General features: G+C 30.2%; 1 protein-coding gene across 1 annotated transcript; it reads left to right on the top strand.

The window, feature by feature from the left end:
* Positions 1-243: 243 nt before the first annotated feature.
* LOC131841261 (golgin subfamily A member 4) lies at positions 244-12716 on the top strand. The gene is made up of 17 exons (XM_059189544.1): positions 244-2497; positions 2923-3140; positions 3547-3826; positions 4257-4370; positions 4526-4703; positions 4992-5121; positions 5393-5603; positions 5890-6034; positions 6357-6448; positions 6601-6981; positions 7280-7464; positions 7792-7948; positions 8286-8399; positions 8633-9022; positions 9205-9330; positions 9571-9770; positions 10319-12716. Exons 1-17 carry the CDS (start codon positions 295-297, stop codon positions 10811-10813), a joined length of 5619 nt encoding a protein of 1872 aa, XP_059045527.1. The 5' UTR covers positions 244-294; the 3' UTR covers positions 10814-12716.
* The last annotated feature ends 468 nt before the right edge of the window (positions 12717-13184 follow it).

Raw genomic sequence — 13184 nt, 5'->3', positions numbered from 1 at the left:
ACCTTATCTGTACATAGATAATAATCTTTTTCAATATCTAGAGGTAGGTACTTAGCTATACCTACCTTCAGATGCAGGTACCTAAGTATGGTCATCAAATTACGCGAGGGTGAAACAATGATACAATGAAAGTTGCCACCAAATAAATAAATCCGTAATTTGAATTTCGATTAAACAAAATGACGATAGCATGGTAGCCATGGTAATACGCAAATACAATTTCGATCCGTATCTAACATAACAGAGATACATATAATTTTCTTAAGAAGTGAAAATACACAGTGATAAAACAATATGAGTATCTCCGATGCTTCGGGGACTACTTCGGAATATATGCAAATAAAACGAACAGAATTGAAAAACTTTTTTAAAGACGCTAAGTTTTCCGATGAACAAATAGATAAACTGATTGAAAATGAATTGAAACTATTGGAGGACATAGAAGATAGACCTTACATAGCAGCTTCATGTTGTGGAGAAATAAAATCAGAATATGAGGTAATGACAGGTCAACCATTTAGTGAAGTAAAGGAGTCGAACAAGCCATTCACTTCAGATGAGATAATAGACATGCTAAAAAGCAATCCTATAATAACTGAGAAAGCAAGACAAATACAAATTATCAGAAAGTCTTTAGATCGTAATGATATTGCTATACCTCTGGATCAGATTAATATACCAACATACAGAAATATTGCAGATGAAATGGTTTCAGCTGACGGTAATAAAGAAATTTTAAACAAAATAAATTATGAAAATATGCAAGCGTTAATAGAATCTGTTGATAATTACAAAAATATAGATTCTAAAAATATAGAGATAACACACGATGAATCTGATAATAATGATTATGATTATACCGATGATGAATTCCAGGCAATAGAGAAGGTAGTCAGTCAATACACAAATAAATCATATGAGACTAGATATCAAGAAACAAAAGAAATGCTTTCGAAGTTAGCTGACAAATACGACAATTCAGAGATGACAAATGAAATAGAGGAAAATCAAATAACAAATCACGATATTGTTTTAAAAGAATCTTCTGTACATTTTATCAAAGGTCAAATAAGAAAATCAGCTTTTGATGAAATTAAAGAAAATTATTCCGTAAATGTAGCAATGAATATACCTTTAATAGGTAATCCCGTTATTTCCAGTTTTAGTGGCGGTACAGAAGAACAGGAACATGAGAAAAAAAAGAAAAAAAAAGAAATATATGACGTAGAAGAGGTCTTTCCAAAGAGCTTTGAAGCAAGATTAAAAGACACTGAGAAGACTTTACGCCATATTAACTCTATTTTAAACAATGGTCCTGAAGTAACACGAAATAATACAAGTGAATTTAAAAATGAAATAGAAGAAAAAGAAAAAATAGTAGAAGATGTTACGATGCCAATAGATATAAATAGCAACACAGATAAAATAAATGAATGTACCCAGAAATTTGATGAAAGAATGGAAGAAACTCTACACAATGCCTTATCTAATATATTTGAAATAACTGATAATGGCAACAAAGATAATAAACAACTGGAATACAATGAAATGAAGAACCTAGCACGTAATATCGTAGAAGGCGCTGAAAATTTAAGCACATTAATTCGTGAAGATATAACCAACAAATTAAATAGTATGAATGAATTATTAAACGATGTAAATGAAGCTTTGGAAGATTCACGGAAATCAAATATTGCTTATCAAAAAATTAAAGAAGAAGGTGAAATACAAAGAAAAGCAATAGATAGTATAAAAACAAAGAAACCAACTTACAATGAAACTGAATTTCTTTTTAAAGATATAGTCGATATACAAGACGATAAGAAAATTAAAAATGCCATTGTTTCTGATTCACACATAGATGATATAAATACTTCTATAAAAAAATTAAATGTTGAATTAAAATGCCATGAAGATAGAATTAACAAAAGTAAAGTCAATTATGAATTAAGAAATAATGAATGTAAAGTATTTATTAAAGAAGTTGATGATATATTGCAAAAATCACATGGTATTTTACATCCAGTAAAAGAAGCAACCGCTGAACTTCCCCTGGTAGATTCCAATGACAACAGCAAAAATACATCTATAGTTGACGATAATAAACAAGCAGAAACAAGAGATAAATCGAATGTAATAATACGACAAGAATTATGGGATATTGATTTACAATATAAAGATGATAGAAATAAGAAGCTGGACGAGTTTAAGAAACAGGAATTAGAGAGAAACAAGAGAATAAATGATTTGCTTTTTGATATAAAAGACAAAATGAAGGACAATAAGGAAGTTCTTAGATTAGCAAACAATTTATTGAGAAGAGAGGAATCTAGAAAGAAAGTTTTAAACAATAACACGTGTAAAGTCCGTGAATTATCATCTGTTGAAATAGATATAGAAGCTAAAGGTAATGTACGAAAACATGAAAATAATACATCAGCTGACGAACCTAAATGTACAACGATTTCAGAAAATAATATCACCAATACTTTCAAAGGTAAATTTATATTTATTAATTTAGTGCTTTTACATGTGATTTATTTCTCTACTAGTGGGTTCATTAACATTAAATATATTACAATTATAACTCAGGACTATTTACACATCGATGTTTAGTACTAAATTACACAGCTTAAGCAATACATACATGCTCTAATACATTTCTTTCTGTAAACACATGTATAACTCCTAAACTCTATTTCCTAATTCTTTATCTATAAATAAAATCCTTCAAAATATAATATTATTTTTGTACATATTGTTAACAGACTACAATCGTCCTTTTAAAAAAAATTGGTTCAATACTCGATGTAAGTGAGTACTGTCATTAATATGATGTACCTCATAGCACAGAATTGACTCTCCAACTACAAAAGAATACTTTGTAGTAATAAAATAATATAATTTTATTGTCAATTATAGTGACCACAAATCCTGAAGAAGAAAGAAAGAAAAAGCAAGAAGAAGAGAAAGAGAAAGAGAAGCAGAGGCAGCGCGAGTTTCAATTAAAGTTGGAAAAAGAGATGGAAGAGATGAACAAGGGCCCGAGGATGACTAAAGAGTTTATAAAGAACCACTGTAGACAACATAAATTATACTGCACTCCATATTTGAATGACATACTATATTTGCATTTTAAGGTGAGTTTCTCTAATACAGGAATAAATGAGTCATTTAAAACTTAACGATTCTTTCCAAAGGTTATAATAATAATAAATTTTATTTTATACGAACAGTTAATTATATATAGGATTGCTAATAATAGGAACTAGTGCGCCTATCTAGCAATTTATCATGTCAGGTCGATCTCCACGCGTTTCACCCTGAAACGCATTGTGATTGATTCCTAGTTAATTCGCCATGAAGGATTAATTGACATAACTTTACATGCTCATCCTATCATTATCTACTGGTGCCCCGTCAGTGTATGTATGTACTCAGTGTATATTGTTAGATTTGCGAGTGCACCATTCGGTAATCAGCCATTAAGAAAAACCTTGGAGATGTGTTCTGATATAATGTCTGATTTTTTACATATTCCTGTAGGGTTTCGCCAAAATAGAAAATCTCGAAGAGTATACAGGACTTAAATGTATATTCCTCGAAAATAATGGGATCCAAAGAATCGAAGGTCTAGACACTCTCGCAGAACTAAAGTGTCTCTATTTACATTACAACGTTGTGAGGAAGATAGAGAATCTCCAAGGATGCCCTAAACTGGATACATTGAATTTAGATCATAATTTTATTCCAAGGATCGAAAATTTAGGCGTGGTCCCTGACTTGCATACTTTGAGCATTGCTCATAATATGTTGACTTCTGTTGGTAAGTTGTATTTAAAGGAAGTACTTAAAAATATTTTAAAATGTACTTAAATAACTAAAGGAAAATTTCGAATTTCTAGTAGGTATATGTAGCTTTGGTGTCATAGCTCATAGCATTCATAGTTACCTTAAACTGTCAGTTAAACAACTAAAATATCTTGTGGTAGATCTAAAATATGCTAGTTGCGAATACTATTGTAATAATCCTTTGAAATAAGTTTCGTAGCATACGTTTTTTGGGGTCACAAAAATTGGCCGAGTAGATTAAATATCTAAGTGGAGCATCTTACTATTATTTTTTTTTATAGCTGTATTTTTTTAAATACTTAGATTAATCTTGCTGTTTCCTACTTCACAGACCACAAAGTAAATTGCTCATGTAATTTTCATATAAACATTAGTGTTGAACATTACTCACCTCTATGTTTCAGATGATCTCCAGCACTTGAGGACATGCAATAATCTCTCCGTATTAGATCTGTCGTACAACAGAATCGAAGATCCACTAATTGTAGATGTATTGGCGGATATGGCTACATTGAAAGGTGCAAAATTTTTTATTACATTTTCTGTAGGAAACTTGGGTAACATCTAGAAAAAATACTAGATTATTGCAAATATTTATTATGCAATGGGAAGTATTTAATTTTAAGCTGGTCATTTCGTTGTTCTTTGTTACTGTAGTTTTTTGATTTTTCAGTTTTGGTGTTAACCGGCAATCCAGTAGTGCGCAACATTCCTGCATACCGCAAAACTCTGACACTGCGTATCAAAGACCTACAGAATCTTGATAATAGACCAGTATTTCCTCGGGACAGAGCCTGCGCGGAGGCATGGAAACGTGGCGGTGTGCAGGAAGAGATTGCAGAGAGGAAACGGTTTGGACAATATGTATTATACAGCTTCATCCGCGTGGCCATGACTGGCTATGCTGAAAACTAGCTTTCTTTATCTTGATTTTTTTTGCTAAGTATTATAGAACACAAGTAGTAAACAAATTAATTCACAGTTGCGCTTGTTTCTGCCGAGGCATTGTATGTATCGATAACCAAAAAAATATATTATATAATAGATAATTAAAACAAAAAAATTTTGGTATATAAAAACCACATTCAATGTTATAAATTAATACACAGAAAATATATCAGAATAATTTTTTTTTACAGTTGGATAGCACGAGATCAAGAGAAAGTAATGCAAAGCGTCCGTTACCTTATACGTATGAGAGATGAGAAGAAAGCAGCAAGAGAAGCAAAAGAAAAGGAAGAGAGAGAGAAATTAGGTCTTCCGTCTAAGGTTAGCTGAAATATAGAAAATTATGATATGTTTTATAAAGAAATATTAAATATTGTATGTAATTTAATGTTTCTTGGTTTACTAATCTACAAATTGCTTAATGTAATTATTGTATTAATGATTTAATGTGATATCAGTTTCTTGATAAATTAGACTAATAAACAGACAAAAACTATAATAATAATAATAATAATACTAATAATAACATAACATAGGAACGACCTTTTTTCTCGGAATGCGTAATTTCAAGAAATATGTTATATATTTATAGGAAGAAGATTTAACACAAGAAACTAATGTAGAGAATTTAACAGAAACCAATTTAACTAAAGAAATAGAAGAACCTTTGACTTTAGAAGATAAATATGGACCCGTAGAGGTGAAGACCAAGGATGGAGTAGCTGTTGACATGCTTACTGGTTCTGAGGAAGAAGATACTACAAGCGAAGAAAGCAGCGATGAAGATGATGGCAAGAAGGATGGTATAGTTTTTGATTATTAAAATAAGAAAATTATATATTTCCTTATTATTATTCCTCTAAGTCTTACTGTTCATATTTTACAAAAAGTTCATTTTCATTTTTTAGTAAAATTGGTATTGCTGTAATTTAACTGTAAGTATAGTACAATGTAATGCAGTCTAATTGTAAAATACGCTAGCGGTTTTCAAGGTTTTTGCAGTTCCACCTTTGTTGTTGACAATATATCGTATAAATCGTTTGTATAAATCTAATACTTGATAAATATGTTGGGTTTATATTTTCATAGAAACATCGACAGGTGTAATAGAATGGTCCCAGCTGGAATCTGGTAGGCGCTTAGTTCAGGAAATAAAAGATCAGCCAGAATCCCAGCCTGCTGAGGATTACTGGTATGGATATAGAGGAAATCATAAGGAAGGCAAAAGTGGCGAGTAAGTGAGAAATTGAAATTAATGAAAATTCTTAAAATGTTATTTCATAGAAAGTAGTAACTTTCTATGAAATAACATTTTAACAAAAAAATATTAGAATATTACTAGTTGACCCCGAAAACGTTGTTTTGCCATATAAATTAAAATATAGGATAGGAGAATAAAGTTTGGAGTGTTAAAAATAGGTAGTAGCCGAATCTCAGACCTACTGAATATGCATATAATATTTCATAAAAAGTTTCAGAGGAGTATGGTAACTAACATTGTGACACGAGAATTTTATGTATAATATTTATATTAAAATTAAAACATTAAATTGCAGTAACTTTGCTTCTGAATTTCAAGCAATTGACAAGTTATTATTTGATCAAACTCCACATAACGACAGACAGAGAGTAACTGAGATTTTGAAAGGTAAGCCACGTTAAGGGTAAGGTAAACTTACCTATTATTCTATATATGAAATTTCTTATAAGTAAACCAATGTAAATAAATAAATGTATGTAAATAAATACGGAATTTTAAAAATTCGAATAAAATTGCTGTTTGTAATTTATAAATTACAGAATCAAAACAGTCTAAAAGTAAAGTTATAGTAACAGAGATAGGTAAAGAAGATACAGCATCCAGCGTCTTTAAAAGACCTATGATAGAGATTATTGACACCGAAAAATCGAGGGAAGGGGAGACAAAACAAGATAATAAACTCATTACAAACACTATAAATGAAGAAATCGAATCAAAGGATATAGACATAAAGCCACTGAAAAAAGTGTCCATAATAGAGGTTCAAAAAATTAAACATGATATTTCTAATACAGAAGTAACACTTACGAATGGCGATAAAGTAAGTAATGATGAAGTTAAAGAGATTTATGATAAAAAACAAGAAATTGAAAGTAAATCGAGTTGCTCTAAATTAGAAGCTCCTGATGCCCGGCGAACAGGTCTGTTCATTCATTTGTTGGCATACAAAATATTTTTTTATATAACACTTCTAGGAACATTGCGGTGTAATATAGAATATATATATATAGCTAGGTTACGTGGTAGTACATAAATTTTTAATAAAATGAAAGAAGTCGATAAAGTTATTTGATTTTTAAAATAACAGATATATTAATTAAACTCAACATTAAATATACTAGTACTATTGCTGATAAGTTTGCTAATATCGACTGTCTTAACATAAGAAATGTGTGATAAATCAAGAGGCTACTCTTAATAAAATTTGTGTTTTAATAGTACAAAACAATGAAGGAGACGGAGTTGCTCTTATAAACTATATACAACAACTGAACTCCGATGAAATCGATGATGACGACTTGAAGCCCAGTAACGAAGATTTAGAGATATTTGCAGAACTGGAAAGAGAACAGGAGGAGCGCCAAGCCAGAATTGATAGGGGAGAGCCAGCTGTTGATCCAATGGTATGTAGACTGTTGGTTAATATTATTCTAATACAATATTTGTGTGTCTTGTAAAACTTATAAATAATGATGAAGATTAAGATGATTTCGTTGAACTACTTTAATTGCAATAAAATATTTATTAATTATCTAAAGTAGCTAGTACGTCATAAAAAAATCATACTATAGACAATAACATTTATTGTATTAGAATTCCGAAATAACACCTAAAAATTAGTTATACCTATAACTAATTTTTAGGTGTTATGGTGTGGGTGTGGTAGATGTTGTTAGATCGTATTTTTTATACATTAATTTCAATTATCACTGTTGTTGTAACATTTTTAGAAACTATATGATAAGAAGACAATGGATGTATTCTATAAGGCAGAAGAACGATTGTCGGCTCATGAAATTAAAGAGAAGACTGAATATACGACCTATAGACATAATAACGCATTCGATAAAATTGCCTTTAGCCAGCTTACTGGTGGCGAAAAGCCTGGTAAATATTTAATGGGTATTATGCTAATGTTTATAGTATCTTAGAAAATATTACTTAAATTAGTATTAGTCAAAAACTGTCAAATCAAAGTTTGTAGGTACTTGTATATTTTTTGCGAAATTTATCTCGGGTGTTAAAAATTAAATGAAAAAGAATACACTAGTAAGTACCTAATAGAGAGTGTATACTAACTATGCAGTTATTTTTCTATATTGATGCCTAATTGTACTATTGTCGCGTTTAAGCAATCCTTTATAAAAAAATATAATATAGTGTAGAGGTGTTGTTTAACTGAATAAGATCTGTATGTACCTACATCTATATTTTTTATTTTTAGATGAGAGTAAAGTAAAGCTGACACATGTTCCTGGAGCGATACTGTATCAGTATGTAGACAATCAAGCGCTCAGTACAGAGATACAATATGAAATTGGCGAGGAAGTAATAGCATGTGTGTATCTAATTTTATGATTATTTTGACAATATGTAGTTGTTGATGAGATATAAGCTACTTTAAAGTATATTTTAACATTTAATGTATTCTACAAGTGATTAATCGTTGCGTTATAATCAGCATTTCTAATTCGTATTGTACATTGTTAAATATAGGCAGGTATTCTTCATGGCTATATAAAACGAAATAGTACGAAAAGAGCACATTTTTAAACATATCTTTTATTTTAGCATCTACTGCAGATACAGAATCAATACATACATTAAGCGAGGGAACTAGCGAGGAGGAAATTGAATTAACAGTACATAATATCAACAATACATCATACAAACCAAGTACTGCATCAAGTAAAATCAAGAAAAACTTGAAACATAAAGAAAAGTTAACTGAAACAGTTAAGGATAATGCAAATGGAACAACAGTAAAAGATAATGGAACTACTAGTACACAATTCAACAACCGTGAGTTTAATACTGTAAAACAATGCGCCAATGATCTAAATACAACAAATAAAGCCAACAATGAGAACGTAGATGGGCATTCCAAAAAAGATATTATTGTAGAAGTTAATGCAAACACGTTAATGAAAAATACTGAGACCGAAAGATTTGAAAAAACTGGTATGATTTTTGTATCACAGCTTAACCTACACATTTTGAGATATATTTTAAGATCCATATTATTGAATTATTAAGATAAAATTAACAAGTCCGTTACATATTCTCGTTGGTCGTATTAAACATAAAAGTATGTCGAGAGCAAAGCCAATTATAATAAACTTAATAATATTAAAATGTTATAGAAGCTGTAAACAACGATTTATGTCTACCGTCACGTTCGTCATTAATGGACGTAGAACGAAGTGAAGCCAAGAGGTCTATAATCAACACCATCAATTCGTATGAAGACGATAGGTACCCTTCTCAAGGTAACATCTGATAAATGTGTTTGATAAATAAATATTTTTAGAGAATACTATGTTGGGTCTAACTTTAAGTATATTAGGTATGAGAGTAAACTGAATAATATTAGTTAAAAGAATAAGAGCAATAGAAACATAGAGCAACAGTAACCGTAAGTAATATGAAATAGTACAGCTATGGATTTGGTAGAGATAAGAACTGTATATACAACGAAGATTTCTTGACACAAATGTTTTAAGTTCTAGGAGTGAACTATTCTGATCCAAGACAAAATGCTCGGGTCGAAGACTCCGTTGCTACTGAGATCTTAGAGCGGACGCTGCAGTACGAAGAACGGGAGATGTATCGACAGTTCGATGTGCTAAACAGCCACGCAGGGAAGATAGATAACAAGACTAATGCTATCATAGAGCACATATCTGGACATTTGGAGAATGAATACACTGTAAGTATTAGATGAGAAAATCTTGCCTACCTGAGTAGAAACATATTATAATAAAAATCTACATTTGCTTTATTTACCGTTTTCGAAATAAATGAAGTATGGCTTAAATGCTACTTGAAAAGAACCACGGAAATGACAGCGTAACGTTATGACCATGGTATTTTTTATGCGCACCATTTAATTTCAAATTTCAATTGGTTCTATTGATCCTATATAATCTGTCCCATATATAGATTTATAATACTTAATTTGTAATTAAAAGCTAATAAACAGCGAAGAAAAGACATGAAATCGGGCTTGATGATGATGAGGCGGGCTTATTATTAAAGCAATCATTTAAAGAGAAATTTATTTAAATATTGAACAGGTAAGTAAAATGCAAAAGGAAGTTTTTCGTAATATTTACCTATATCTTTTATTGCCTGTAATAATATGTGATTGTAGGGCAAAATATTTAAAATCAAAGTTACAAGTAACAAATAACTATGTTCAACATTGCTTTTTAATCATCTATCTCATATTTATATCATAATTGTTGTTTACTTTAGTTACCAGAAGTATCTCGTATATTGGAAGTACATATGGAGGTAGCTGAACAAAGATGGCGGGCTGGTGAATTCGTTCGTTACGTCCCGTCTCCGCCAGGTTCTATCATAGATGAAAACGAGGCTACCCTCGTACCAAGTCACGATACTTCTTTTGAAGATACTTTGACTGAAGACGCCGCCAACAAAATAAATGAAGATGCAAAATTGATAACAATCAACGAAGATGAAGTGGTAATGAGATGTGACGGCAATGACTCAGGCATATGTATCAGTAATGAATCGATTCTTGGAGTCGATAAGTCTAATAAATGCGATTCCAAAGAAAATGAATCGGTTGATAAAGGAAACGATTGTTTGAACGTCTCGGGAGATGACGTTTTTGAAGATTGTGTCGATAATGATTTTGATAAAAATCGAGAATTCGGTAGAAAAGATGAAACATATTCACTTGAAATGAAGTTGGCCTTAGGTATTGGTGATGGAAATTGCCAGTGAATTTAAAAACGTACCTGATAATATTAGTAATTTAACGCGTTTATGCAGTAAAATATTATTATTTAAACATGGGAAGTATGTTGAATTTTATTTCATACTTTAAATAATGTAGTAGCAATAATTTAATTGCGATTATATTATATTTATTTAGTTTTAACTATTATTAAAAATAGTTAAACTTCACTAATAGTCTATTATTACTACGTAACTACGTAATAATTGTAAAGTTTGTTAGTACACAACTCTGCGTTAATCACCAGTCACAAATCGGCACTTCATTAATTAACCTATCTTATTAAAGATAATTATAGTGCATTCACCGCAAAAACTTGGTTGTATTAAAAACTATTTAGATTAACATATGTATGTGTAGATACTAGGCGCTCGGTCTGTAGGTTGATTCGGATTTGAACATAGGTTTTAAAAACCGAATCAACCTACAGAACGAGCGCCTTGATAATTTACTATATAAATTATAAGTTATTATCTAGACACTAGATCCTAGAGTGAACGTGCATGATTTCGTTAATGGCCGTTCACAGGTACGACTCCTCTAGTAAGTGGGAAGATAAAAGCGTCTCTGTATAGTTGCATACAATTTGCCTGGCCAATCATACCATAACACGAACTTACCGATACAACATCTCGAGAAAGAGAACACACAAAGAAATAATGTAAACGAGGTTGCTAGTATGTAAGCAGTTGTGTAAAGACGCATTAAATTTTTAATTGCGGTATTATAGTTGATCATAACATAATGAATTTTAGAAAGCACTATATAATATTTACTAGGGGAATTCAAAATAAAAAATGTCTTTATAACCAATTATAGGTAATATATTCGTATATAATTAAAATACATTAATTTATTGCACCTAATTTAAATAATAATAATTAAATTTCTATATAAAAATATTTTGTTTCTCTTACAACAAGAATTTATACTTACAATAAAAACATAAATTTCACATTACATTACAATGTAGGTTGTTTGTATGAAAGGTCTAATAAAAGTTGTGTATATATATATGCAAAGTTGGTACAAATTGAAATTTGTACTTATTGAACCTTACATACAAATTTGATGCTTTAAGAAATCTACATTGAGGTATAATATAGTATAATAATGAAAATGGCATAAAACAGTCTAAAATTCAGCAACAGCATTTATGAAACGGTATAAATTGGGAATATATTGTGATATTCATAGATATAAAAAAAAAATACATTTTTACAACACGTAATTCATGGTCATCCGTCATTCGAGTGTTAGACGTGTGGTTTCAGTTTCAATGTGGTATCATAAGTATTCTCGATCTTCCTTGAGGAAAATGGTTTAGCTAGGTTTAGGTCACTATTGCTAAAGTTGGATTTGGGATTGCTAAACCTTTTGTTATATCCAGAATTTGTATATATTTCGTACTTAGAATATTATTTACATGACATTTTTTTTGTTTATCACTTAAAAAATACAACAACAACAATCTTACTTTAATAATCAACATAAATAAACTAATTGGTCACTTAAAAATAATTGCAATGCAATTAATGCTCTATAGTGATATACATATATAGATATATTCACTATAGAATATAACAACCTGCAGGCTGACTACTGACTGTGGTATACTATACTCACATACCTTCACGAATGCTATCCCAGATGGGGTGTTTTGAGTCATTGTCAACTATCGACGTCGTGATGAGCAGAACATTTGACATGCCCATGTTTTGATCTTGACCTTCGGGGTTTTACTGCTCGAATTGGAATTCTAGTAAAAATCTGGGCCACTACGCTAGAATTGGTATCAATTTGACTTTGTAAGGTATATTTTACGGATAGGATATGTAACTATGTGTATAGTTCATTTATATTTATGCATTTTTAATTGATTTTTTGTGACATTTATTCAAATATTATTGAAACAGTCTTAAATTTGATGTAGATTCGTTTGAAAGTCAGCCTTTTCAGTGCGATATAGCTGCAATATCTTAGTCCGTTAAGAGAAAACATTTCGTATTAATATACAAAGTATTTAAAAAAATTATAACAAATCAGTGTAAAATATAAACCGTGATGTAGATATTACAATATATTGTGATGTAATTGAGATTATTTTGTTTGTCTAAATGTGATGCTCTCAATTCATGTAATTGTAGAATTTAACAATTTAAAAGTATCTGTTAATTATGTATTTTTAATATATATATTTAATGTTATATGACACACCTCTTACAATGATTGATACAATAGATTGTTTAATTATTTAAATGGATTACGAGCGCGTAGATTTAAAGGATTTGTATTAGGCCGATAATAAAGTAGGTACAGTAGTAGTACTTGCTCTTACTTAAAATTAATTACCTCATT

This window comes from Achroia grisella, unplaced genomic scaffold, assembly GCF_030625045.1.
Source record: "Achroia grisella isolate CSIRO2021 unplaced genomic scaffold, CSIRO_AGI_Agris_v1 utg1576, whole genome shotgun sequence".
NCBI lineage: Eukaryota > Metazoa > Arthropoda > Insecta > Lepidoptera > Pyralidae > Achroia > Achroia grisella.
The sequence above is the reverse complement of the archived record's forward strand: the minus strand, read 5'-3'. Positions and strand labels throughout refer to the sequence as shown.